This window comes from Rhinolophus sinicus, chromosome 17 (assembly GCF_057876585.1).
Source record: "Rhinolophus sinicus isolate RSI-liver-muscle chromosome 17, RSI-T2T, whole genome shotgun sequence".
In the NCBI taxonomy this organism is placed as follows: Eukaryota; Metazoa; Chordata; class Mammalia; order Chiroptera; family Rhinolophidae; genus Rhinolophus; species Rhinolophus sinicus.
The window spans coordinates 2,073,549-2,098,066 of record NC_142517.1 but is presented as its reverse complement, the minus strand read 5'-3'; the positions used below and the strand labels follow the sequence as shown (position 1 = coordinate 2,098,066).

Here is a 24,518-nt window from a genome sequence, read left to right as displayed (position 1 = left end):
GCTCTGCATGCCCATCAGGCCCTTCCACACTCATTACCTCATGACCTGACGGCCCGATCCTGGCACAAAGTGCCCCACGCTGCAGAGGCCAGGGGGTGCAGGAACATCAGACCAATGTCAACCCTCAGAAACACATTTTCTACCTTGACCCTGAGCCACACACAAATCTTACCCGTCGTCATTCTTACAATATCGCAGACAGTCTTCCTAATTCTGTTTCCAACCAACCAACCAACCCACCATGGGACTTGCTTCATGGGTGGGCAGGCACCCTTTGTTGAAACCAAAAGAATTCTTAAACCAGACATGCCCCCTGCCTGGTTTTGAGCACCTGCGGCTCAGTGGTGAGCTCAGGAGAGCCCTCCAGGCATGGCACTCAGGGCAGACACACAGGAGTTTGCAGGAGCACCTCTGTTACCTGCAGCGTCACTGCATCTGGGAGTCTCTCCGAGAGCATAAAGCATGTGACTGAGCCTGAGCGCAGCGAATGGTCTAGGAGCGGGTCTACTCGGATCCATTTACGGGGTGGTGGTGGGGAACCAGGGCCTGGATGCAGGACACAGAGTCAAGGCAACAGCCTGCCGGCCTGTAGTCGGACAGACGCCTGGAATCCTGGGTCTACCACCCACTTCCTGTGACCGTGGGCAACCTGGCTGGGCTCTGCTGCTCAGGGGGAAGGGGGTCCCGCCGGCTCTGGCCTGGGCATGGCCATGGAAGAAGTTTATAAACATGTCTGGACACTTTACATTATGATTATTGTTTCAGGTAAAGAAAAAAAATCCAAAACAAAGGAGAAAATTTGCAAAGACGTAAAAATATATGTATTTAGAGATAATATAAGCCCCCTTTGAAAGCAATTTAGTTAAGACCATTGATTGGGAAGAAAATCAACATCATGAAAGTCAGGAACAGAGATGCAAGACAGGTGCGTGATGCCCCCTCCACTGCAAGTAGCACAGCGTAGAGACGACGTTCATGTGTGATTCCAGAAGCGTGCGTGCAGGGGACAGAGACCCGCGGGGACGACGGGCTGCTTCACAATCGGCAGCTAGAAGTACGCCAGCTCGTCCTCCTTGGTCTTGTCGGCCTGGTAGTCGTGCAAGGCCAGCGGCTTGTTCTCGTGCGGCAGACTTTCAAACACTCGGATGTGTACGAAGTTGTCATTATCCACCTGAACCTGCAAAGGGCATCACGTGAGGGGGCAGGTGCATCCTGAGACCTTCCGGCAGGCTGAGAGGTGCTGGTGCGTGGACGCCCTCGGTTGCCCCAAAGGCTTGGTCCTTCCTCCATGGAGGATGGCACATGTGCACACTCACTTTGGAGGGCCACAAACCTCCTGAAGCTGGGGGCTGCTACAGGACCCCCCCTTCGAGCACCCCTCTTGGAACCCACAAGCCCCCACCACCCACGTCTGCACGAGCACCCACTTCAGGGCAGACCCTCCTGCGTGGCTGAGACCCCACCTTGATGAAGTAGTTCATCCCCGCGACCAGCTGGCTCTTGTACTCCACAGCCTTAAAAAGGGTGTACTTCTTGTTTGCCTTCTCCTCCAGCTGGGACTTCACCTGGGGGAGGGGACAGAGGGAAAAACTCAATGGCTTTTTTCCTGCACAGTAACTGACATGAGCTCCTATCTCACTGTAAATGTTACCAGCAATTCTAACGTCCACCTTTCAGACGTTTTCTATACCACGACTATCCTTTGTGACCAAGGAAGTTTGTTAAACCTTGCTCTCAGGATAAAGTACAGCAAACAAGTTCTTAATTCTACCAGATTCCAAAGCTACAATTTCAGTATACCACTTGCCCGCTTTTCTAGGCAAGGGAAATTTTTACCTTTTCCTCATTATGACACTATGTGCAAGGTTACTCCCTGCTTTTCTGTTTACTTAACCTGCAAACAGGTCATTTGAAAGACTGTGTGTAGTTTTTAAATGCCTCTTTTAAAATTAAAATCTAGGGTGGTGAACACACAATGGGATTTATAGATGATGTATTACAGAATTGTACACCTGAAATCTATGTAACTTTACTAACAATTGTCACCCCAATAAACTTTCTTAAAAAATTAAAATATAAAACATTTAAAAATGTTAAACTAAGTTTAAGTTTAGATTTAATCTTCCTTCTTGTGTATGTGCCTTCCTTCTCTTTAACTTTCCTCCTGGGCCCTGAGACCTAAGGTCTGCAACACATCGGGCAGCAGATACAGTGCTTTGCAGGTCAGAAGCGCTTTCCTGCATTTTCATTTTTTACTTATTTCATTTTTTACTTTTCTTATTAGTTTCAGGTGTACAAAACAATGTAATAGTTAGACATTTACACCCCCCACAAAGTGATAACCCCCTCCTCCAACCTACTACGTAGCTGTTACAACTCCACTGACTCTATTCCTTATGCTGCATTTTTAGACGATGTCCTTTGCACAGAGGACCCCAGGCCTGTGCACAGAGGCTGGTCCCGACCGCGTGTCCAACAGTCACCGCACTTGTGGTTCAATCCTGTTTTCCAGGGTCTTGGCCTCTGAGAAACTGAGCATCTTTGTGGAAGAAGAGGAGAGCACGTTTGCCTTTTTCTTTTTCTTAATTTAAAATCTAATCTCATTCCAAGGCCTCAGGGTAACTGGTGGGCACTGGGGCCACTGACAGTGGGAGTGACAGAACCTGACACAACCGGTCCAAGAGGGTTACCAGCTTTAGTTAAAGCCCTGCAGGAAGCAGGCTGGATTACTCACAAGTGAGTCACCGGCCACTGAGAAAAGGCTGTGTGGCCTCTGGCATCTTTGGGAAGGGACCCTTCCTGGGATAAGAATGGAGAGGAGCCTGGAGTCTGAGCAGCCAAGGACAGGAGGCAGGGTCAGGAGGGGAGAGGGCAGGCTGGGTCCGGCCACTCCTCTGCCATCCCCACCCCCACGCCCTAGCACTGCGATCCCTGCAGACTTACCTGTGTCTGAATACTCAACCTGCAGGACCGTGCTTAGCCTGCAGAGACCTGACCCTGCAGACAACGGACAATGCCTACGGGGTGAGTGACACCTCCAGACCCACCCAGGGCTCTGGGGAGGCATCGCCTCCCTCTTTGCCTTTTTCAGGAGTGGAGGCAGGAAAGCCCTGGCCGTCTGCAAGGCTCTGTGAGAAACCCAGATGCAGACAGTGGGATCAGGCACGTGGCGGCCTCGAAGGCCAGGCCACTGCCTGCGGGTAGCAGTGCACTGATGCTGCTGCTGACCAGGAGAAAGCTGGGCTGGGCGAGCGCCCAGGGGGGCGCAGAAGGCCCAGGTCAGTTAGGAAGCTGTCAGTGACCGGCCCTCAGGAGACCAGAGCGGGGCAGAGGGCCAGGGAAGGCCAAGGATAGGACCAGTGGGCACTCCTGAGGCTGGGATTACAGAACGGGCATGAGTGACGTCCTCCTGGCCGGGGCTCAGTCTCTCACCTCTGTTCTCCTTACCTGCAACCTAGAGTGCTTGCAGAGCAGTCAGTGCAAACAGCCACAAGACAGTGTCCCTGCCACCAGCAAATATCCAGCTTCAATAACTGCCCCCTAGTAGCCATGACAACTGCCCTGTTCCATATCAATCTCAAGTGATAGACGCCAAACTCACAAAGGGGCCTGAGACAGCCAGTCTCTCTCCTGAATGAGGGTATGCACGTTCAAAGTTCGCGTGACAAGTGAGGAGTTTCATAGGCCTGAAAACCAGGAACAGTAATGCTAGCTGGGCTCTGAGTGGCTGTGGGGATGGCCCCAGGCACCACCACTCAGGCTGACTCACCACATACTCTTTGCAAATTTCTCATTTTCAAAGTCTCCTGGGACTGATTCACACCCTTCACTGTGGTCAGGTGGTCCAAACCACCGAGCAAGGACGCAGGGCTGGCTGCATGCCTTTGGGTCCAGAAGCAGCAGCAGGGAGGAGAGTTACCGGAGAAAGGTTTTAGTTTTCCTCTTCTCACTCAGAACCCCAGCTTCCATGTGGCCTGAACCCCCACCTGTAAAGGGGTGGCCTTTGCTGACCCGTGAAGACAGGTAGGGCTGGCTGGACCATTCCACCTTCCCCAGAACCTTCTGTGCAGGAACCTAGGCGGTGCCCACTTTACAGACCAGGAAATCCAGGCCGGGAGTCAAGTGCTGACCAGGGTCTGAACCGAGCCCGGCCTCTGCACGGCAGCCTGGTTTCTGTTGTTTTCTGTTTTACGACGTTTCTTTGGGGGTCACCGCAAACGTACACAGAGTACCAGAGTAGAGGGGAAGTTTAGGACCATGCATGCGCTTCCCCCAGGTCCAATGGCTGCTCACATCTACCCCACCTGCTCCACCACCTGGGCTCGGTTTCCCCCCGATGGACCTGAGGGCAAGCACACCACGCCCCTCCCGTCTCAGCGCCTCAGCGCGCGCAGCCCCTGACCCGCCCGAGGCCGCGTCGGCAACGCACAGGCTGCGTCCCGAGCCCAGCGCCCCACGCGCATTTCAGCGCGGCTTCCGGGCGGGCGCCGTCACTCTGCGGACAGGGCCGCACCGACCCTGGGCTCAGGAGGACCCGGAAGGGCCTACCTTGTCCGCGACGGCCTGGATCTCGGCCGTGGCGGGCTTGGTGCTGGAGCAACCTCCGCACATCATCTTGGCAGCGCCTGTGTCGGGGCAGCGGAAGCGGAGCAGCGGGCACAGAGCAGCGGACTGCGATTGCGGCTCCCGAGCGCGGTGGCCTCCGCCTTTACTTGTCCAGGTCACGTGACGGGAGGGCGGGAGGGGGCGGGGGAACCGCGCCTTGGGGACGCGTGGGCGGGGCCGGGGGGGCGCGGGCTGCCCCCTTTGCGGGGAATGGATGCGGGGCGGGTGCAGTGCGCTACCTGAGACCCCCGCGAGGGGGCACCTCTGGGGATCAAGGACGGTGTGTTGTAGCGCGTGTCACCCCCCACCCGGGGTTTGGTGTTGGTCTTCGTGGCCCGGGAGTCAGGAGCTGGGGAAGCGAGGGGTCAGTGTGAGCCCTGGAGGATGGGGGGCGTCTCTCGTCTCCGCCTGGGGTGAGGGCGGTGGGGGTGGTCAGGAGTCGGAGCTCCTGGGGGTGTGCGTGGGCTGAAGGGGTTCAGAACAGGCCACCCCAGAATGTGCCACTTTGGCATGTGGATGATTTTGAGCTGAAGACAGTCAAGACCCAGAAATTCTGGAAAAACTTTCACCTCTCCCTTAATTGCCTAAAAGCATGTAGATAGGGGGCCTGGTCCAGAAAGAGCGAATTATCAGAGATAACACGCTTATCTGAAAAAAGACCCCTGCTGGCAGGGCAGACATCTGGTTACCAAACACCTGCTCTCCCCATCTTCCTGTGAGCTCCGTCCTCCCCAGGAAGCAGCAGACCCCCATCCAGGCCCTTAACGATGGACAGCTATAGACCTCAGCCTTTGGGTCTCATTTTTATGAGGCTCCCTATGTATGAAATTAAATTTGTTTTTCTTCTGTTAATCTGGCCTATGTCAATTTAATTATTAGACCATCCAAAGAACCTAGAAGGGAAGAAGGGAAAATCTTTTCCTCCCCTACAGGGCATTGCAGGGGACATTGGAGGCAGGCCCTACATGGATGGGCATGGCCCTGCATGTGGTAGGGGTCTGCTTGGGCACTGGGGTGGGTGTGGCCCTGAAGGGTAAATCAGAGGTCACTGCTTGGGGCAGGGGTGGGCCTGGGCCCTGCAGAAGACAGCAGGAGTCACCCCAGGTGGAGATGGGCCTGGGCCCTAGAGGAACCCTTCGATGGCCCTGGCCCCGTGCATGGCAGGATGTGGGGTGGACGTGGGGGGACAACCTGGAGACAAGTGGGACGCTGGACCTAAGAGCAACGGAGGGCAGAGCGGGGAGAAGCCTGTGCCCAGCAGGCACCAGGAGGTGCTGGGGACAGAGACGGGGGCTGCCAGCATGTCCTGGAGTCCAGGATCAGGCCCTGCCTGGCCTCACTCCCAAGCACATTCGACCACCTTGCACCCCTCATCTGTAAGGCCCAGCCCAGCACCCCTCCCCCCTTGTGCTGGCCACTCTGGATGTCACCAGCATGTGACCCAGGGACACAATGAAGGATTGACGTAGGTGGATAGTCACAAAGGAGTCCAGTGATGAGATGACTCATGCTGGGCTGAGGGTGGCACTCCAGCTGCAGCCTTCCGGCCAGAGCTGCACCTCACTGGATGCTGGCCTTTCCGATCACTGGGTGCTGACTGCAGGAGCACACCCAGCCTTGGCCGTCCCCTGGAGGCCCAGTACCGATCCCCACTGGGAGGGGCCCATGAGCAGGTGTGTGGGAGGCAAGCCTTTCAGGTACCTGCCAAGGCAGAGCCTGTTCTGTAACTTCAGGGAAGGGTGGGAGGCCAGGTGTGGTTGAGCCCTGGGAGGAGGGGAAGGAAAGATCCCTACAGTTCATTCATAATTGAGTGAGCCTGACAAGCTCAGTGACTGAAAGTAACCTCACAGGGTGATCTGATCATAAATTCCTAGCAGGGCAGGTCATGGTGGGTAGTCACATCCAAGACTCATAGCTTCCTTAGTAAAAGATCAGTCTTTATCGTAAGTAAGCTCTGTGCGTTGTTCTTATGCATCTAGGAAAACTCACCTTTGAAAAGTTAGAATAATTTTCTTATTCACATCCCTTGGAGGCATAACCACCTTGTCACAGGTGGATGACCCGAAACCCCTAACTGTTGTCTTGTTGCCCTCATGCCATCTCTATGTACTGTAAATGTTACATATTAACTATCCCGTACCCACCCATGTACAACAAGCCTGTGTTTCTCCACTTTGCTCCCATGTAGTCGACATCTCGCCTTTGAGTTGTCACAGCTCCTTGCTGGGGAGATGAGCGCAGCCTGTGTGACTCTACCTGGAGAGGATTCTGGACGCTTCTTCCTGGTCTCCCCTGGGCTCACTCCACATGCCTTTTCCCTGTGCTGATTTTGCTTTGTATCCTTTTGCCATAACACATCATAGTCCTGTGTCCTCCTAGCAAATGAACAAACTTGGTCTTGACGTTCCCTGACATGTGGCCCTTCACAGAAAAAGTCTGCTGAGCCCATTTTGCATAAATATAAACGCTACATTATCACACCTAATATAATCACACTATAACATAACATCTAGTCTATATATGTAAGCTTTCTCAATTGCCCCCCAAAGGACTTACAGCTTTTCCTTTGAACCAGGATCCACTCAAGATTTGTGTATTGCATTCCCCTCCTTCACATGCATTCATTCATTCCTTCGTCGATGGCATTCACTTTGTGAAGCGATCAGGACAGCTGTCCTGTGGACTGTCCCAGCCCCAACGTGGTGATTGTCTTCTAGCGCACCGGTCCCAGTCTCCCTCTGTGTCCTGAGAGCGGGGAGCAGACCTAAAGGCTGGATGAGGGTCAGGCTAGACTGCCCCCAGGTGATGCAGTTGCGCGGGACGGGGAAAGTGGAGGTACGCTGCCCGCGGTGGCAGGCCATCTGGGCTACATGTGCAAAACTCGTCCCGGGTCACCTTTTTCCAGCCCTTGTGCTGCTTTCTGATGACCTTCGCCTGAATCAAAGATTCACTGGGGGCTGCACAGGAATTTCTGCAATTCTACCATTCCTTCCGCCTGAGCTCGCTGGCATTCTGTGCTAAACAAGAGCCGTTTCTCGTCATCCAGATTGAACTACAGCCCCCCCCAAAAGCAGGCACACGCTTAATAACCTCCTTTTAATAACTGTCCAGCGCTGTCATTGCGGGGACTGGCCACTACGCGGCGCAGGCCTGCAGGCCTGGCAGGCCGGCGCATGCGCATCACGCCGCGCAGCGTGCCCGGCGGAGACCGGCGCGCTGTGTGACGTCACACGCGCGCCCGAGCGAAGCGGTGGGTCTGTGGCCGCAGGGGTCTCGGCAGCGGTCGCCATGGTTCCACGCGTGCAGCTGCCCCCTGAGATCCAGCTGGCGCAGCGCCTGGCGGGGAACGAGCAGGTGACCCGGGACCGCGCGGTGAGGAAGCTCCGGAAATACATCGTCGCCAGGACTCAGCGGGCGGCAGGTGGGCGCTCGGCGGGCGGGTGTGGGCGCGCGGCGCCTCGGGGGCCGGGCCTGGCGGGAGGCGCCTCGGGGGCCGGGCCTGGCGGCGCCTCGGGGGCCGGGCCTGGCGGCGCCTCGGGGGCCGGGCCTGGCGGCGCCTCGGGGCCCCGGGGAGCGGCAGCGGTCGCGGCCGGTGGCCTCCGAGCGGCGTGGAGCCTCCACGTGGCGGGGCGGGCCTCCGGGCGGTGCTTCCCGCTGCCCCCCCCGCCCGTGGCATTTGTCGCTGTGTAATCCTCCTTGTGCAGTGATTAGGTTGTCGTTTGAGTGTCGCTGTAGGGTACGCTTCGCGAGGGCAGAGAAATGCTTCTTGGTCCTCAACGTGCGGGTCCCCATCAGCTGCGTCAGCGGCACCGGGACGTTTGTTAGAAATGCGAATGTCTGGGCCCATCCCATCCCGCCGAATCCGCAATTGGATGCGAGGTCGTCGGTCTGTGTCAGGAAGCTCCCCGGGTGATTAGCTGCAGGCTGAGGACCCTGCTGGCGAATAGGGTGCCAGACACGTGGTTAGGAACGCAGTCAATATTTCGAGGGATTTTTTTTTTTTTTGTCTTCCTCCCTTACTATCATGACAAGTTAACTTTTTAAAATGAAGTATAGTACAGAAAAGTGCACAAACCCCAGGTATAACACTGGATGAATTATCACCAAATTCACCTGTGCAGCCGTCATCCAGCGCAGGAAATGGCAACTCACTCAATTTTGAATCTCCACAAATGGAGTACAGTGCCTGACATTGTAGATTCTCAGTGTTTATTGAACGCACGAAATGTCAGTTACCTGGGGGGCGTCCCTACAGCCGCAGGCCCAGTGGGTTCTGAGTTAGGATGGCTGCAGAGGGGAGGGCCATGTATCTTTACAGTAGTAGGACTTTGGTCTTGTTCAGGCAGTCACATTGCTCTGGCTTCGTTCCTGGCACTAAAAAGTTGGGGTCACTTTGTCTGAGTGTTGCTGTTTTTTGGTGCAGGTGGTTTCACTCATGACGAGCTGCTGAAGGTGTGGAAAGGACTGTTTTATTGTATGTGGATGCAGGACAAGCCACTCCTCCAGGTGAGTGTGGGAAGCAGCCACAGAAACGGAGCAGCAGTGTTGGCAGGAGGGCAGATAGGCGTGTGCTGGGGCCGGATTGTAATATGGCTGAAGATGCCGGGAGATGTTTTATAGCTCCAGTGCCTTTCTGGTTTTTTTGGCCAGATACCAGGGCGTTTGGTTAGGGTACGTCTTACACGTGCTGAGTTGAGCACCACAGCTACACAGGTGACTGCCAGTAGTGCAGGTCATCCTGTGGGTGACACCTGGGTTACCTGTCTTGTGTTTGTGAGAGATTGCAAACTGAGCCCTGAAATGATGGAAACCGACGGAGAGGGTCCAAGTCTTCTGAGACACAGATTTCTCCTGAAGCCATTTTGTATTGTCTTCTTAAAAAATAGACGTTATTTTTTAGAGCAGTTTTAATTCACTATAAAATTCAGGGGAAGTACAGAGATTTGCCATACACCCCGCCCCCACACAGGCACAGCCACCTCTGTTGTCAACGTCCCCACCAGGTGGTACGTTTGGTGCAATCGGTGAACCTACCTTGACACGTCATCATGACCCAGAGTCCACAGTTTCCATCAGGACATGTGTTCTATGGGTTTGGACAAATGTCTAATGACATGGCGCCATCATTTCAGTGTCTTACAGAGTAGTTTCACTGCCCTAAAATACTCCTTTTTATTTATTTTTTCATTGTTTAAAAAATTTTTATTTATTGGGGTGACATTGGTTAGTAAAATGATAGGGGTTTCAACTGTACAATTCTGTATTACGTCATCTACATATTTATTGCATTGTGTGTTCACCCAGAGTCAGTTCTCCTTCCATCACCGTATGTTTGACCCCTTTCCCTTCTTCTATCACCCCCCACCCCTTACCCTCTGGTAACCATTAAACTGTTGTCTGTATCTATGAGTTTTTGCTTGTTTGTCTTGTTCACTGGTTGCTTTCAGTTTTATATCCCACACATGAGTAAAGTCGTATGGTTCTCGACTTTTTTCCATCTAACTTACTTCATTTAGCACGATAATCTCAAGATCCATCCATGTTGTCACAAATGGCAGTATTTCGTCTTTTTTATGGCTGAGTAATGTTCCATTGTATATACGTACCACATCTTTTTTATCCAATCATCTATCAAAGGGCAGTTTGGTTATTTCCATGTCTCGGCCACCGTGAATAATGCTGCAGTGAAGATAGGGGTACATATATCGTTATGGATAAATGTTTCAGAGTTTGGGGTAGATCCCCAGGAGAGGGATTGCTGGGTCATAATTCTATTCTTAATTTCCCGAAGACCCTCCATGGTGTTGTCCGTAGCGACTGCTCCCGTGCACAGCCCCACCGGCAGAGCACGAGGGGGTTTCTCAGAGGGGGAATTGTTTACCCTTCCTTAGGCTATCCTGGGTGGTGGGGGAGGTATTTGAAAGGCAGATTCCTGTGCTGTCTTCCGCGCCTGCTAAACCAGAGACCCTTGGGGGAGGCTGTGGGATTGTGTTTCGCAAGTGCACTAGTAATGCTTGGCCCGTGACAGTCAAGGAATGCAGGCAGTGAGGGACTCACAGGGGTCTGCTTGGCCCTCTCTGCCAGGCAGGTGGCTGCACGTCCCAAAGCCCCCGCTCTGTCCTGCCCTACCCTGCCTGTCCCACCCCTCCTTTGATTGTCAGCCTCTTGCTTGTGGCTCAGCCGTGGTCGTGAGGACAGTGACTGCCCTTGTTGGGAGGGCCCGTTGGCCTGGCTCTAGGGGGGCCCTTTCACAGCACAGGTGTAACTTGCAAACCTCGCCCACTGGGCTGAACAAGCCAGTGGAAGCCGGTTCTTGTGTGACGAGTGGACAATTGAGTGTGTTGGCCTTTCTGCTGTCAGTTGTAAGACCACATTTCTTCAGTGACTCAGGGAGTGTTTTACTGTTTCCTGCACAGGAGGAATTAGGAAGGACCGTTTCCCAGCTCATCCATGCTTTCCAGACTGCCGAGGCCCGTGAGTATCCTCGCCATGGCGAAGTCCTTTTGTAAGGCCAGGTCGCTGAGCGTCAGTCAGCGACCACATGCCGAAGGCTTGGCTTCTGAGGCCCCCGTTCTAGCCGGTGTCTGCTGGCGCGTAAGCGTGGGACACAGGTCAACTAAATATACTCAGCTCAGAAGTCTAAAGGGCTATATCTTGTATTTAAAGTGAAACAGAAAGCTCACAGTGCTACCAAGCTGCTTGGCTGAATTTCGCCTGACAGTTGTGAGGTTCCTCCGCGTTTTCCTAACTGGTTTTTGTCCTGACCAGGATCAGTAGTTACCAACCCTGCTGCCTGTTCATTGGAGTCAGTTTGGAGTCTGTAGAAATCTTGACGTCCAGACTCTGGTCTCGTTAAATCCAGCTCTGAGGGCGGGGCCTGGGCACCAGCATTTTGACCTCCGTCCACTGCCCCGAGGGCAGCCCAGGCCTGGCAGGGTCACTGGCGTGCACAATGGCATGCTTACGTTACGTGGGTAGGTTTAGTTCAGATAGACTTGTGGGTAAAGGAATCAGTTAGGGGGTGCGCGGGTGGGCAAGGAGCTGCTTTCTCACCTGGGAGGGTCTCTAACTGCCCTGCAGTGATCAGTGGGGGAGATGTCACTGTCATGCAGTGTCTCTGGGTCCCGCTCCCACTCTCAGCAGGTGGACACAGTATGGTGACACCAAAAAGGAACACCCACGGAGCCATAGATAGGGGAGTCACACCACTATATTCTCACTGGCGGCTGGGTTGGAGACACAGGAAGCAGGAGCCACATGATCCGCAGTCTGCCATCCGCTTCTCTGCCAACCGACCCACCCACCCGCTGGCATAGCCACAGCAGTTCTATTGGTGGCTGATGGCTAACCAGGAACAGCGGACGTGCGTCCGAGGTCAAGGTGTCCCAGGGTGGCTTCTTCCCGCGGCCTTTCCTGAGCATGTAGACAGCAGTGTCCTCCCTGGTCCTTGCATGGCCGTCCCTCTGTGTGTCTGTGTCCTGGTCCCTTCTCAAAAGGACGCCAGTCAGATTGGATTAGGACCCACCCAGTGAACTCATTTTATCTTAGTAATCACCTCATTAAAGACCCTATGTGCAAATAAAGTTGTATTCCAAGGTAGGGGGTTAGGGCTTTCACATAGGAGTTGGGGGGACACAGCTCAGCCATAGCACCCTGAATCTGGCATAGTCATTATCGGGAGGGTTTTGTGCTTGATTGTGTTAGTGCCTCTCTCGGGCCTAAGCGAGGTCAGGCCTGGGTGGCAGGCAGGGCCAAGCCCAGTCAAGGGGGTGGGTACCGAGAGCCTGGGGAAGTGGCCCGAGCAGCCGCCGCTCTTGCTGGTGGCTTTGCTCTTTGCGCCTGTTCTTCAGAGGATGTGGCTGCGTTTGGAGTTGGAGGTGAGCTCTGCTTTCCTCCCTGAGGTCCCGCCCAGCCCCGTTTCTAAGCCATATTCGTGGTGCCGCCTCTCGGCCGAGAACCCCAAGTTGGGCTGCCACGATGTCCTGACGGCATTTCCTGACACTGGCGCACCTCGCGTCCCCAAGTGGCCTCCATGTTCCTCTATGACTCCTGGCCTTCTTCCTCTCCAGAGCACCTGTTCCTTCAGACCTTCTGGCAGACGATGAATCGCGAGTGGACGGGCATTGACAGACTGCGCCTGGACAAGTTCTACATGGTGAGGGGGCGGCCTCATGCCCCCGTGGGCTCCCCAGGCGGCACCCTGGCGTGCTGCCCTGCGGAGTCGGGAGGGAGGGAGGGAGTGGACTGGCCTCTGAGCCCCCCGCCTTGATGGGTGGAGGTGAGGGCCTCTGGGCAGTGCAGCCACCCTGTGACTGACCCTGCGCCCGGTGTGCGTGAGGAGAGCCGAGGCCTAGGTCAGGCGTGCCTGGGCCTACGGTGTTTGTCCAGGCTGAGGGCTGGTGACGGGCAAAGAAACAGTCCTGAGACACCGCACAGACTCTTGGTTCAGGGGACGGTCACAGTTGCCCTCCTGGGAGACTCAGTGGTGAAGCCATTGCTTCCCAGCTGTGGAAGCTGAGCCGATGAGCGTGTGCCCAAGATGGAGGGGGCTGCCCGCCCCTGAAGACGGCTGCCTCTGGGCGAGGGCAGTCACGTGACGGTTGTGCAGAATCCCTGTTTTGTCCTCTCTGTGGGGCTTGCCTGTGAATTTGGCTTAGACTTGCCCTCAGACGCAGGAAGAACTGGTTTTTACACTCGGTATCTTGCTGCCCGCCCTCGTCCCCTCTCCCGCAGGCTTGTTACTACAGTGTGTCCCCTCAGACCTAGGATGGTCCCAGATAAAGAGAGCAGTTGACCAGTGGGCACATGGAACGGGGTGAGGACAGGTCCCCTCAGGGCTGCAGTGACTTGTGATCTGCCACTCAGACCATCCACCTGCTCAGCCGTGGCCAGGGTTATGTGGCACTGCATCATGTCAGCTGGCGGGCCAGGCAGGGAGCTGAGGGTGGAAGGAAGATGGACGCCAGGCACGTGGGGCCGTGAGCGGCGCCAGGGCCCAGGCTTTGCAGGTCCCAGAGTACAGGTGACAAGCCATGGGGCTTCCTACGGGTGTCAGTGCACTGTGCCCTGAGTGCAGTCTCTGGGCCCTTCGGTAGCGTGGATTCTGGGGCGTTTTGAGGCCCATTTCCCATGTCCCCATGGGAGCATGTTCAGCAGCACAGCCCCCCACAAAGGCCCACCCTCTTGAAGGCACTGCAGGCACGGGTGATGGGAAACAGCCTCTGGTGTCCTGGGGACGGGCATCCTGGCCGCCATGTCTGCTCTGTCCTGCCCTCTGTTGCCTTTGTTCACCACTGGACCCTTCTGTGGGCATGACACCGGGCCACAAATGCTGTGAGCCCTTGTAGAGAAGTGGGGCACTGTGGGCAGGTGTTGGGGTTTGGTTTAACAGTGAGGCTTGGGGGAGACTTTACCCCTGGATTGCAGGAAGCCAACCTTCCGCTCTCTGCTGGGGGACAAGTTCCTGGGGGAGTTCGGAGTGGTCTCTCAGTTTCCAGACCTGGCTATTCGGGGCGCTCTGCCTCCTGTGGGGGACGTTTGCCGCATCCCGTTCTCCCTCCTGAAATGGGGACCAGTCTGGCTCAGCTGCTGTTGACGGTGCTGCCATTGCCACCTGTGTCCTCTGTGAGCCTGACTTCCGGGTGCGCTTGGGGAGTCGGGGCTTCTGAGCCCTGTGCAGCAGCGCGTCCTCCGGGCCAGGTCCCGAGGGCTTGGTGTCCTGTCCACGTTTCATCCTCTGGGAGCCTGCGTGCGTTTGGGCCACACGTGACCACGGGCAGAGGGGATGTCGGGCCGCCCGGGCTGTGCCCCCACTAACGGGTCTCCTTTTGTGCCCCAGCTCATGCGGATGGTCCTGAACGAGTCCTTGAAGGCCCTGAAAGCACGGCGGTGGGAAGAAAGGTCTGTGTCACAGCGTGTCCTGACTGCTCACGGGCGAGTCCGGATTTGTGTCCCGGGGGGTTGGGTTCACGTGTTTCTCTCTTAATTATTTGTCATAAAGTGATGTCAGCCTTTCCACAAAAGGGTGACGATGGTGCTTAAAGTGAAGGCATTTTTAAAATTGTGGTTTGCGTGTGTTCACGGAAACGTTTGCTTTCAACTTCAGTGGTGCGTTCTGTGAGTCAGCATGTGAGTCATTATGACGTATGTTGTGTGTTACTGTGTTTAGCTATATTATCAGTGGTAGTTGCTCCCAGTTCTAGAAATACTTTATTCGCCCCAACTTCTCACTTTTGACTTGGGTGCTTGTAGTGGGGTAATCTGTCCCCCCAAATGGCCAGTGGCCTGTGTTTCTACTGGCGCTGAGCAGTCCTCGGCTCTTAGCTCTTCCCGCTGCCCTTCCCCGCCCCTCCTGGAGGACCCTGGGACCGAGCAGCGGCGGGAGGGCCGCTGCATCCAGGCCTGGGCAGCCGGTTTCCAGACCTCCGGGGCGTTTGGAATGTCCACATTTAAAAATTGGTTTAATTAATTTAAAATTTCCTTTGTAATTTTTTTTAATTGTGAGAGTGATGTGAGCTCATATAAAGAACGCAGAAAACTTATAAGACATTAAAAAGCCATTTTAACCCCAACAGATAATTTTCAGATGTTTCATTGATGGTACAAAAGTGGCGTCGGATGAGACATGGTATCTGCAGGCTGCCTTTTGTTTCACTGACAGTGACCTCCTGTGTCTGTTCTGCGCCTGCATCACTTTGAGGGCAGCGAGGGGACGGGCTTAGAAACTTGCTTTTTGAATTGACTTGTTATTACAAAGTGTACATTCAAAGGGCTTATGTCAAGTACGTGGACACTAACCCTAGTCCCCAGATGTGAGGTCAGCTGCGGCCCCGGGCTTGCTGGCACTGCTCATCATTGGGACAACAGTTAGGTTAGTAGTTCCTGCTCCTGGCTCACTTTCCCCGCATGAAAATGACCAGGAGGAGTGGGACTTGAGTTACCTGAACGTCTCTAAGTTGAGAATTCCTAGGGTGGCTTCATGTTAGGGCGGGAGTGCCTCTGGTTTCCAGTGGTTTTCGTCCTTCAATCCCCATGAGGACCTTGAGGTGGGCGTGGGGGCGTCTCACTCGTTTCAGGACCGTGGGCTGTGGGTTACCTGGTGGGTAGCTGGTGACTGAAGCGGAACTAAGTGTCAAGGGACGGTTTTGTTTCAGATAATTTGTGTTGGTTTGAAAGTAGTCTCACCCTCAGTGTTACTAGTAATTCAGCACAGTGATCGTTGTGGAGAAATCGATAACCTCCCTTTGTGGGGCGACCAGAGCTGCTGGTGTGATTACTCTTGTAGCCTTTCTCTGCTCTGATGCAGCAAGTGGAACTGCTTTGTTTTTGGTAGACGTCTGTCAGCCTTGTCACCAGCCTCCGAGCGGGGAGGGGAGCTCTGGCACCTGCACTGGCCCCGGGTCCTTTCTCCCAAGCGGCCTCTTTCTTTGCCTATCCGGTGGGTGCCCCAGTAGCCGTGCACCCACGTCATTCGGGCAGCTTCTTAAAGAGAACACAGTGACCGCTCGGGGATGGAGATGTGTCATCAGGCACCTAGGAGTTCATGCATCTAGACCCCTGCAGGCTGGTCCCTGACCTGGGAGCCCGGCCCCTGGGACCCTGGAAACCAACATGCCATGCGGGAAGAGGTCTGTTGTGACCTTCACGGGCCGTGTATTCAGTGCAGCGGGATCTGGGGGCCAGCCCGTCCCCGCTCTGTGGCCTCCGTCCTTTGTCTTGGAGTTCGTTCTGTCCTGCCTTCCTGAGCGAGCAGCACCCACGAGGACAGCAGGAAGGGACGTGAGACGCAGAGGCAGCCTCCTGTCACACCAAGCCTTCCCCCACTTGTCTCGAGGATGGAGGGGAGGCCTGTGTGATGTTTACACATCCTGTGTGTTGTAGCCAAACCTCAGTCATGCCGTGTGTTCAGGTGCTGGCTCGGTCACCTAAGTCTGGAATTGTGTGGGTCTTTTCTGCTGGAATGGACTGTGGGTGTGGAAGTGGGCGTGTGGGAGGCGGGGTACCTGCCTGCCATCATGTTCCTGTCAGAGCCCGCCGCTTCCATAGGAGCAGTGTGCGGTGCTGTCGTGGCTGCTGCTGTACTTGCCCGCTTCTTTCCTCAGGCACATGGAACAGCTGCTGGCACTGCTGATGACGGAGATCCTGCACCCCGACAGCCAGGCCCCCAATGGGGTGAAGAGCCACTTCATCGAAATCTTCCTGGAGGAGCTGGCCAAAGTGGGCGCAGACGAGGTGAGAGGCGGGGTGGCCCAGCTTCTCCCCGGGGTCTGGGAACCTGGGCCTGACCTAGCTCCTGCATCCCCATAGCTGACGGCGGACCAGAACCTCAAGTTCATCGAGCCTTTCTGCAGAATCGCCGCCCAGACGAAGGAGTAAGTGGCCCGGGCACCCTCCGCTGGCCTCTTCTGCACTGAGCTTTTGGGGGACTGTGTTTGGGAAGCTGCTGTTCCCTTGTGTCCGCATGACCCAACCCCATGAGGGGCCAGGCTGTTGGGTGGTGGGCGCAGCACTTGGCCTCTGTTGCCCCCAGCGCGCCTGACGGCCTGCCCCGTGCCCGTTGTCTTTTCGGGCCCGACTGACGGCCTGCCCCGTGCCCGTTGTCTTTTCGGGCCCGACTGACGGCCTGCCCCGTGCCCGCTGTCCCTTCAGCTCCCTGGTTTTGCACAACATCACGCGCAGCATCTTTGAAACGATTGTGGAACAGGCCCCGTTTGCTATCGAGGACCTAATGAATGAAATGGGGGCGGAGGACCTGTCGGAGGGTAACGAGCAGGAGCCGGGCGAGCTGTGTGAGAAGCCAACTAGAGGTGAGGATCGCTGGGCGTCCCACTTGACGTGCCTGCCACCTCTGTGGCACCTGCCCTGGACCGAGCCCGCAGCGCTCCTGCTGGGACCTCTTGTTTCTGCCCTCGCCCCAATCTGTCCTTGAAAAACAAGCATGTGTCACTCACTCCAGCTCTTGCTCCAAGGCCTCTGTCCTGACTCCCCCAGCTCCTCTCTGACCCTCCTCTCCCGCCCTGGGCTGCCCGCTCAGCCCTCCCCGCCCGTCTCTGCCGTCACTGGGGGTCCTGCTCTGACCACCCTGTTTGAAGTGCAGCCTCACTTCCTGGCACAGATCAGTGATATAAGTCACGTGTTCATCATCCTGGGCCATCTTCCCCCCTGGAGGTCGGCTCCACAGAACAGGGAACTCCTGACCACAGCTGCGTCTCCAGTGCTGAGAGCCACGGCTGACGTAGCGGCCGAGAGTCTAGATAAGTGGGTGAATGAATGCATTTCCAGATGAGTGAATGAATGAAGGAACAAATGAAGGGAATGTGCCTGGAGTGCTTGTCCCACTGAAGGGTTTAGGGGGCACGTCCGGTGGTGCTTTAGCAGCGATGGTATCTGGTCGCCGTCTCGGTGCTGACGTGGGTCCTCGCGGGACTGCAGCTGCCCTTGGGTGTCCCATTCTGCTGGGTGGCCCGTGCAGTGCCTGGGTACAGTGTCGTGTGGCTGTGGCAGCTTCAGAACTCCTGTTTGCCTCTGACTCTTTGTAGCAAGTACACATGACAAAGTTTACTGTTTTAACTACTTGTAAGTGCACAGCTCAGCGGCATTAGGTGCGTTCACGCTGTTGTGTAACCACCGCCTTCTCCAGAGCTGTCCATCTCTGCGAAGTGGAACTTGTCATCCATCAAACGCTAGCTGCCCAGTCCCTCCCCCAGCCCCGACCCTTGCTGTCCCTGCTCTGGGACGTCAGGTCAGTGGGTCAGGCAGAACTTGCCGTCTGTGACTTACTCTACTCAGCGTCACGTCCTCCAGGGCCATCGATGTCGTAGCAGGTGTCGGGATTCTGTCCCTGTTTGAGGCTGAGTGGTGCCCCACCACACAGACCACATGCCGCTGGCCGTGCATGGCCGCCTGGCTGCCTCCGCGCCTCAGCCCTTGAGAGTCATGTGAGTCACGCCGCTGCGAACACGGCGTGCGATGCCTCTCAGCCAGACCCCACGGCAGGTGTTTCCGGCGTGTGCCCAGAAACGGGATTGCTGGGGCAGGGGGTGGGAATGTCTCGCTGTTTCCACAGCACCTACCCCACTTTACATCCCCCCATCAGTGCACGAGGCTCCCTTTTCTCCACGTCCTCGCCGCACTTGTTAGTGCTCGTCTTGATGCCGACGGCCATGCTGATGCGTGTGAGGTGGTATCTCGCGCGTTTAGGTTGCTTTTCCCTAGTGACGAGCGACGAGGAGCAGTTTTCACGGGCGTGTTGGCCATTTGTACAGCTTCTTATTCGAGTCCTCGGCCCATTTTCCAGTCGGATTGTTGTGCTGCTGAGTTTTAGGGGTTCTATGTGCATCCAGGACCCACATCCCTTATCAGACACCTGATTTGCAGATAGCTTCCCCTCTTCTGTGAGCTGCATTTTCACTCCGTTGAGTCTTTTGAGAGACGTTTTTCAATTTTCATGAAGTCCAGTTTGTCTGTTTGTTCTCACGTTTCCTGTGCCTTTGGCGTCACATCCAAGAAAGCATGGCCAAGTCCAATGTTGTGAAGCTTTTGTCTTGTTTTCTATTGAGAGTTTTATTGTTTTAGGTCCTAAGTTTAGGATCTTGATCCATTTCGAGTTAAGTTTTATATGTGGTGTTTGGAAGGGTCCAGATTCATTCTTTTGCATGTGGGTGTCCCGTTGCCCAGCACTTTGTTGAGCCTGACCTTTCCCCCTGAGTGGTCTTGTGGAATGTCACTCACCATCAATTCCGGGGTAATTGCTCCCTCCTCCAGCTCCTCACACCTGCGTTGCCTGCTCCCAGCTGTCTTGTTAGTCAGCCCCCCTCCGCCCCCATTTTCTGCCATCCTGCATCTCCTGTCCCTCCCTTCCCCTCCCACTCCCAGGACCTGAGTCACCCCACACAGGCAGACCCAGGAGTCCCCTGCCGGGCCGCGGGCCTGCCTATGGCCACTGTCCTCATTCCCTGCCATGCACGCCTGTAGGCAGTGACATCAGAGCCCCAAGTGATCTGAGCATTGTCCCCAAGGTCCCTCAGTCCCGCTCTGGCTGCACCAGTTCTTCCTCCTTCTGGAACTTGTGACGCTGCGTTCACTGCTTAAGATGCCCACTCGTAGTTCCCTCTTACTTCCACTCCATAAGGCCACGTCCTCTGGGACGTCCCCCTTGTTTCCAGGCATGTGTGTGAGCCTGTCTCGTGCTGTGGGCTCCCCCAGCCTCCACCTGTGCACTCTACCAGGTGGAGGGCCCTGGCAGGAGGGCTGTTGGCTCTCAGGTGTGGTGTTGGAGGCCTGCCATGCCACGTGTGTGTTCTCTCGTTCTAGGCTCCTCCCGTGGGGCTGCAGTGGACCTGGGTGAGGAGCAAGCCAGAGGTGACGAGGACAGCGCTGGCCCTGTCCTCCAGGTACGTGGCCTGGACTCCTGGGCTGCGCTCTCAGCCTCTGCCTTCTGATGCGCTGCCAACTTGGGGGGCCGGCGGGTCTGGAGGGGAGGAGGTGCCATGAGCAGGGACGGCAGCCGTCCGGCTGAGACTTGGGGGACCCCGTGCTTACAGAGCAGGAGGCCTTGATAAACAGGGCTGGGGCCGGGCGACTGGTCTCAGAGGCCTCGCCACTCGTCGCCCCCCAAGTCTGCCCGGCCGCCTCCTGGGGAGTGTACAGCACTTACCAATAGGTTTTAAATATTGATTACTTGTGCAATTAGTAGGATTTTAGTCATCGGTTAAATGAAATTGATCAAAACCAATTTTACTTGTTTTAACGTGGCTACCAGATGATTTAAAGTTGCGGGGCCTCGCCTTGTGGCCCCTCACGTTTCTGCTGGGTGGCACTGCCCTGGAATGTGTCTGCTGCCCCATGCTATAGACGGTACCCTCGGCTGAGGGGATGTCAGGGGGACGTCAGGGTGTGTCCTGTGCTTCTCTGCTGGGTTCCCATCATGCAGCCTGGACGCTGACTGACGGCGGCCCCCCCCCCCCCCCCCGGTGTCTTTGTGCCACAGTTCGACTATGAGGCTGTGGCCAACAGGCTGTTTGAAGTGGCCGGTCAGCAGGACACCCCGTCCCCGAATAGGAAGCGACTCTACAAGGTCATCCGAAAGTACGTTTCTCTAAAGGCCTGTCCTTCCCACGGCTCTGGGGTTGCCCCCTCCCTGTCTAAGTGGGTTCACACAGGCGGGAGGGCAGCCGACGGCTTCGGGGCTCAGGTTGGGGGGCCCTGCCTAGGGCAGCGGGCATGGGAGGACAGAGCCGCCTTCTGTGTGAGTGACCGTCTCTCACTCTTCCAGGTTGCAGGACCTCGCGGAAGGTGAGCCCAGGGCTGCGCACTGAGACCGCCCGAGTGGAAGGTTCCTGGGAGGGCGTGGGCTGCAGAACGCATCGTCTGCAGGGGCTGCAGTGCCTGGGACACAGGCGGGCGAGGGTTCTGTGGCTCATGTTGGGTCAGCGCTGGGTCCAGGGCAGGTGGGGCCCGAGAGTCTGCATTTTTGGTTAAAGTTCCCGGGCTGCTAAGGCTGCTGGGCTGCAGACATCTTGGTGCAGGGCTGATGGAGCTGGGGTGGCTTTTACTGAAAGACGGTTTTCTGGAAGGTCGGTGAGTGCAGATGTAGCCTTTCCCCTGACATTTCGTCACAGTTTTTACGTGGGTGGCACAGTTGAAAGGTTGTATTGTGAGGACCATTGTACCCACCACCTCGACTCTGCCATCAACGCTTGACTGTCCTTGTATGTCACCTCCCTACCCATCGGGCCCGGCTCTTCCATGAGACCGTACGCGAAGTGCTTCATGCTCATCGTGAGCTAAAGTCCAGTCTTTTTTAGGTGGAATTCGCATACAGTGAAATGCACGAGCACTGCCTCGGGTGGGTTTGGCCAGTGCAGACCCGTGTCACTCGAACCCCATTACAATACAGGTCACCAGCATTGTCCCATAAGGTGTCGTCCTTTCCCACATAAGTGTTTTTAGGAAGTGGGCCGTGATGTGTCATGAATGCTCCAGGAGCCGGCTCCTCCGTGTGTCGTGCTGACTGACTCGAGCCACTTGAGCCGTGGCGGGTGTCACATGGGGTCTCCTTGCATGAAGCTTGGGGCAGGGGAAGTGGGACACGCACACAAAACCAGGCCTGCCCTCAGCCCTGATCATCTGCCTCGGTCCTTAGGCCTCTTCCCTGAGGAGGACATTCCAGAAAAGGCTGCGAGGAAGCTCCAAGAAGGGAGGCGGGGCCGGAGGACCAAGAGGCGTCTGCCCAAATGCCGGCTGCACAACAAGACAGGTGGGCCTGGTGGTTTGGACGGGACATGCCGGGCTCCAGGTGCATAGCCCTCCTCCCCGCCTCCAGCAGTGTGGCTGCCTCATGCAGCCGGGCCTCCCGTCTGCAGCTGCGGTCTGGGCAGCCGCTCTCTGACCCTTTTCTGTCCTTGACCTGTGTGTCTGGTGGGTTTTGACCCATCGTTCCTGCTCAGGGTGCTTCCAGGATCTGTTCCCCGCGCTGTGCTCTCCTTGCTCCCAGAGCCTTTCCTCCCTCCTCCTCTCCCCAGCTGGTCCACACACGTGGTGAGAGTGTGACAGCCCTTGCTGAAGACTGTGCTGTGTTCCTGTCACCTGGCCTACTTGGTGCCTCATTCATGTGCTCTTGCTGTTTCAGGGAGAGATGGACAGGAGGACCTGCGTGCAGACCCGAGCGCTGGGTCCCGGAGGACGAGGCAGGACGTGGCCACGGGCCCCACTGTGCCCCAAGAGCAGACCCGGGCCCAAGGCAGGAGAGGGGCTCATAGGAGGCAGCGGCGACCTCGGGCAGGGGCCAGAGCAAAGGTGACTGGCTGCCAGGAGCCAGAGGTGAAAAAGAAGCGGACACAGGAAAACAAGTGACATCCGCTGGGCCCAGCCCAGGCAGGGACGTGCTATCTCCACGGCTCCTGGTCTGCGCCCTGTGCGTGAGAGTGCAGGACAGGTGGGCCACGTTCCCCACACCCCGACATGGTCAGAAGGTCACCAGACCAGTGTGTCCTCGGGCAGGCGGGGCCTCAGACTTGCAGCTCCCATGGCTGCCCTCCCCTGCCCTCCTTCCCTGGCTGCGCCCTGGCCACAGGCGGGTGGCCGGGAGTAAAACCTGTGTGTTCTTAGCAACAGCCGTCCTGACCCATGTGCTTACACAGGTGCCGCTTTCCGAGCAGTGTTTATATTTTGTACCCTTTTTTGTGGAAAAAAGGCTGGTTATATGTTTCTCAAACAAAATCTGCAAGGACTCAGAGTGCTGGCAGGGGGTGTCTGGCCAGGCTCTGTTGCTCCCCACAATATAAATTGGTGTTTGGTGTCAGCCGTGGGTGGTGTTGGCCCCTATTACTTGGGGTTAAAGTGCCTGAGGCCGGAAGGGTGTCTCCTGGGACACGGAGGCAGACCGGATCCGATGTTCAGTGGGCAGACCCGCCGTGCTCCTCCTGCCTTAAGTGCCAGCACTGTGTCTGCCTGGCTGGGCGCTGAGGGGTGCTCACTGGAGTGGCTGTGCTGGGAGCGGGACCTGGCCCCAGAGTCTCAGTGAGAAGGGAAATGGGGCCGTGACAGCGCCGTGTGGGCGCCCAGTGGCTTCCAGGCAGTGCTGCAGCCATGGCTGAGGGTTCCACAGGTGACAGTCTCGGTTTAGTCCACATCCTGTGTTCCACGGGCACCCCGGCCAACGCTGCTGGGTGGAGGTGTGTGGGTGAGCCCAGCGCGAGGCCCGACCTAGAGAGGACCCCCCAGAGGCTTGATCTGAACCCCAGTCCCCAAAGCCCAGCTGCACAGCTTGCACGTGGGGAGCCAGCAATCTGTGAACATTCTTTCGGTCCAGCTGGTGACGGGTGGTGGCCTGGGGCGCAGCGGCAGAGTCGGCTGGAGTTCACAGTTCTCTTTCCCCAAAGCCGCTTACTTACAAGGACATCTAGCCCCAGTTGCTGGTGGCCAGAGCTCAGCATGGGTGCAGTGACCTGGCTGACTCAGAGCCCCCCCTTTCCCTGGCAGGGACCCCAGGAGGCAGGGTTCTGTTGGCGCCATTCTCTGTGTGTGTGGGGGGGGGGGCTTTGTTGTCTGTTGACATCCCTTGGTCATAAAGGAAACAGCTGTATTGTAGAGATTTCGGGGCGGGAGGGGCATACCTGACTGCTGTTCCTAAACCAGGGCCCTTCGCTGGCAGATCAGTGCCACCCGCTTTTGTTACCACCCCCCCTCCAGAATCCCAGCCTCCGCATATTTAACCACGTTTTCTCCCACTGTAACTGTGGGTGCCCACCGCCCACCCCTCAGCCGCTGGGGACTGCAGGCCACTGTGTCTGATGGGCAGCGCTTCTCCCCCATCGGGAAACGGTCTCACTGGCAAAGGGGTGAAACTGTAAGAGGACGTTGAACGTGACCCCAACCGCCGTCCCCCAGGAAAGCGGAGTTCAGAAGGTGGCATGGAGTGTATTCTCCCGTGTGTTCTCTTCAAAGAGCTTTACTGAGATACAGCTCACACGCTGGACAATCTACACGCTTAGTACATGCAGAGTTGTGGCACCATCACCACTGCCAGTTTAGAATGTTTCACCCCCAAAAGACACCTGGTGTCTTTAGCCGTCACCTCCCAGCCCGTGCCAACCTCTGATCCACTTTCTGTCTCTACACTTCCCGATTTGGATTTCGGAATAAATGGAGTCGTACAGTGTGTGGCCCTCGTGTCTGGCTCCGGCCCTCAGCAGGTTTGCAGCCTCCGGCAACATGGCAGCTTGTGCGTCTATGGCTGGTGACGCCGTGGTGCGGATGGACCACACTGTCCTTTGTCCGTCTGCCCACGGGGGTCCCCCCTCCCCTTTGCCCAGTGCTAGGGACTGAACAGCGCTGGACACGCTTCCCTTCTCGGCCGTGTGTCGGAGGAGTGCTGTGCCAGGCGCCAGCAGGTGACCGTGTGTCGTTTGAAG

At 56.5% G+C, this 24,518-nt stretch overlaps 2 protein-coding genes and 1 long non-coding RNA gene across 4 annotated transcripts; 1 reads left to right on the top strand and 2 right to left on the bottom strand.

The window, feature by feature from the left end:
• Positions 1–794: 794 nt before the first annotated feature.
• Positions 795–4,682, bottom strand: CSTB (cystatin B). The gene is made up of 3 exons (XM_019745754.3): positions 4,549–4,682; positions 1,464–1,565; positions 795–1,177 (listed from the first exon to the last, which is right to left on the bottom strand). Exons 1-3 carry the CDS (start codon positions 4,612–4,614, stop codon positions 1,049–1,051), a joined length of 297 nt encoding a protein of 98 aa, XP_019601313.2. The 5' UTR covers positions 4,615–4,682; the 3' UTR covers positions 795–1,048.
• On the bottom strand, positions 2,249–4,138 carry LOC148754727 (uncharacterized). Its single transcript, XR_016019710.1, has 2 exons — positions 3,770–4,138; positions 2,249–3,686 (listed from the first exon to the last, which is right to left on the bottom strand). It is a non-coding gene; the product is annotated as an uncharacterized LOC148754727 (long non-coding RNA).
• Positions 4,579–24,265, top strand: RRP1 (ribosomal RNA processing 1). Of its 2 annotated transcripts, XM_019745752.3 has the most exons (14): positions 4,579–4,720; positions 6,794–8,026; positions 9,029–9,111; positions 11,022–11,079; positions 12,675–12,760; positions 14,444–14,505; positions 16,707–16,836; positions 16,912–16,976; positions 17,254–17,411; positions 19,918–19,997; positions 20,594–20,691; positions 20,879–20,898; positions 21,749–21,862; positions 22,235–24,265. In XM_019745752.3, exons 2-14 carry the CDS (start codon positions 7,894–7,896, stop codon positions 22,456–22,458), a joined length of 1,311 nt encoding a protein of 436 aa, XP_019601311.3. In that variant the 5' UTR covers positions 4,579–4,720; positions 6,794–7,893; the 3' UTR covers positions 22,459–24,265. The 2 variants fall into 2 exon arrangements, with proteins under 2 accessions (XP_019601311.3, XP_019601312.3); XM_019745753.3 differs by lacking the exons at positions 4,579–4,720; positions 6,794–8,026 and adding an exon at positions 8,201–8,514.
• Positions 24,266–24,518: the final 253 nt, after the last annotated feature.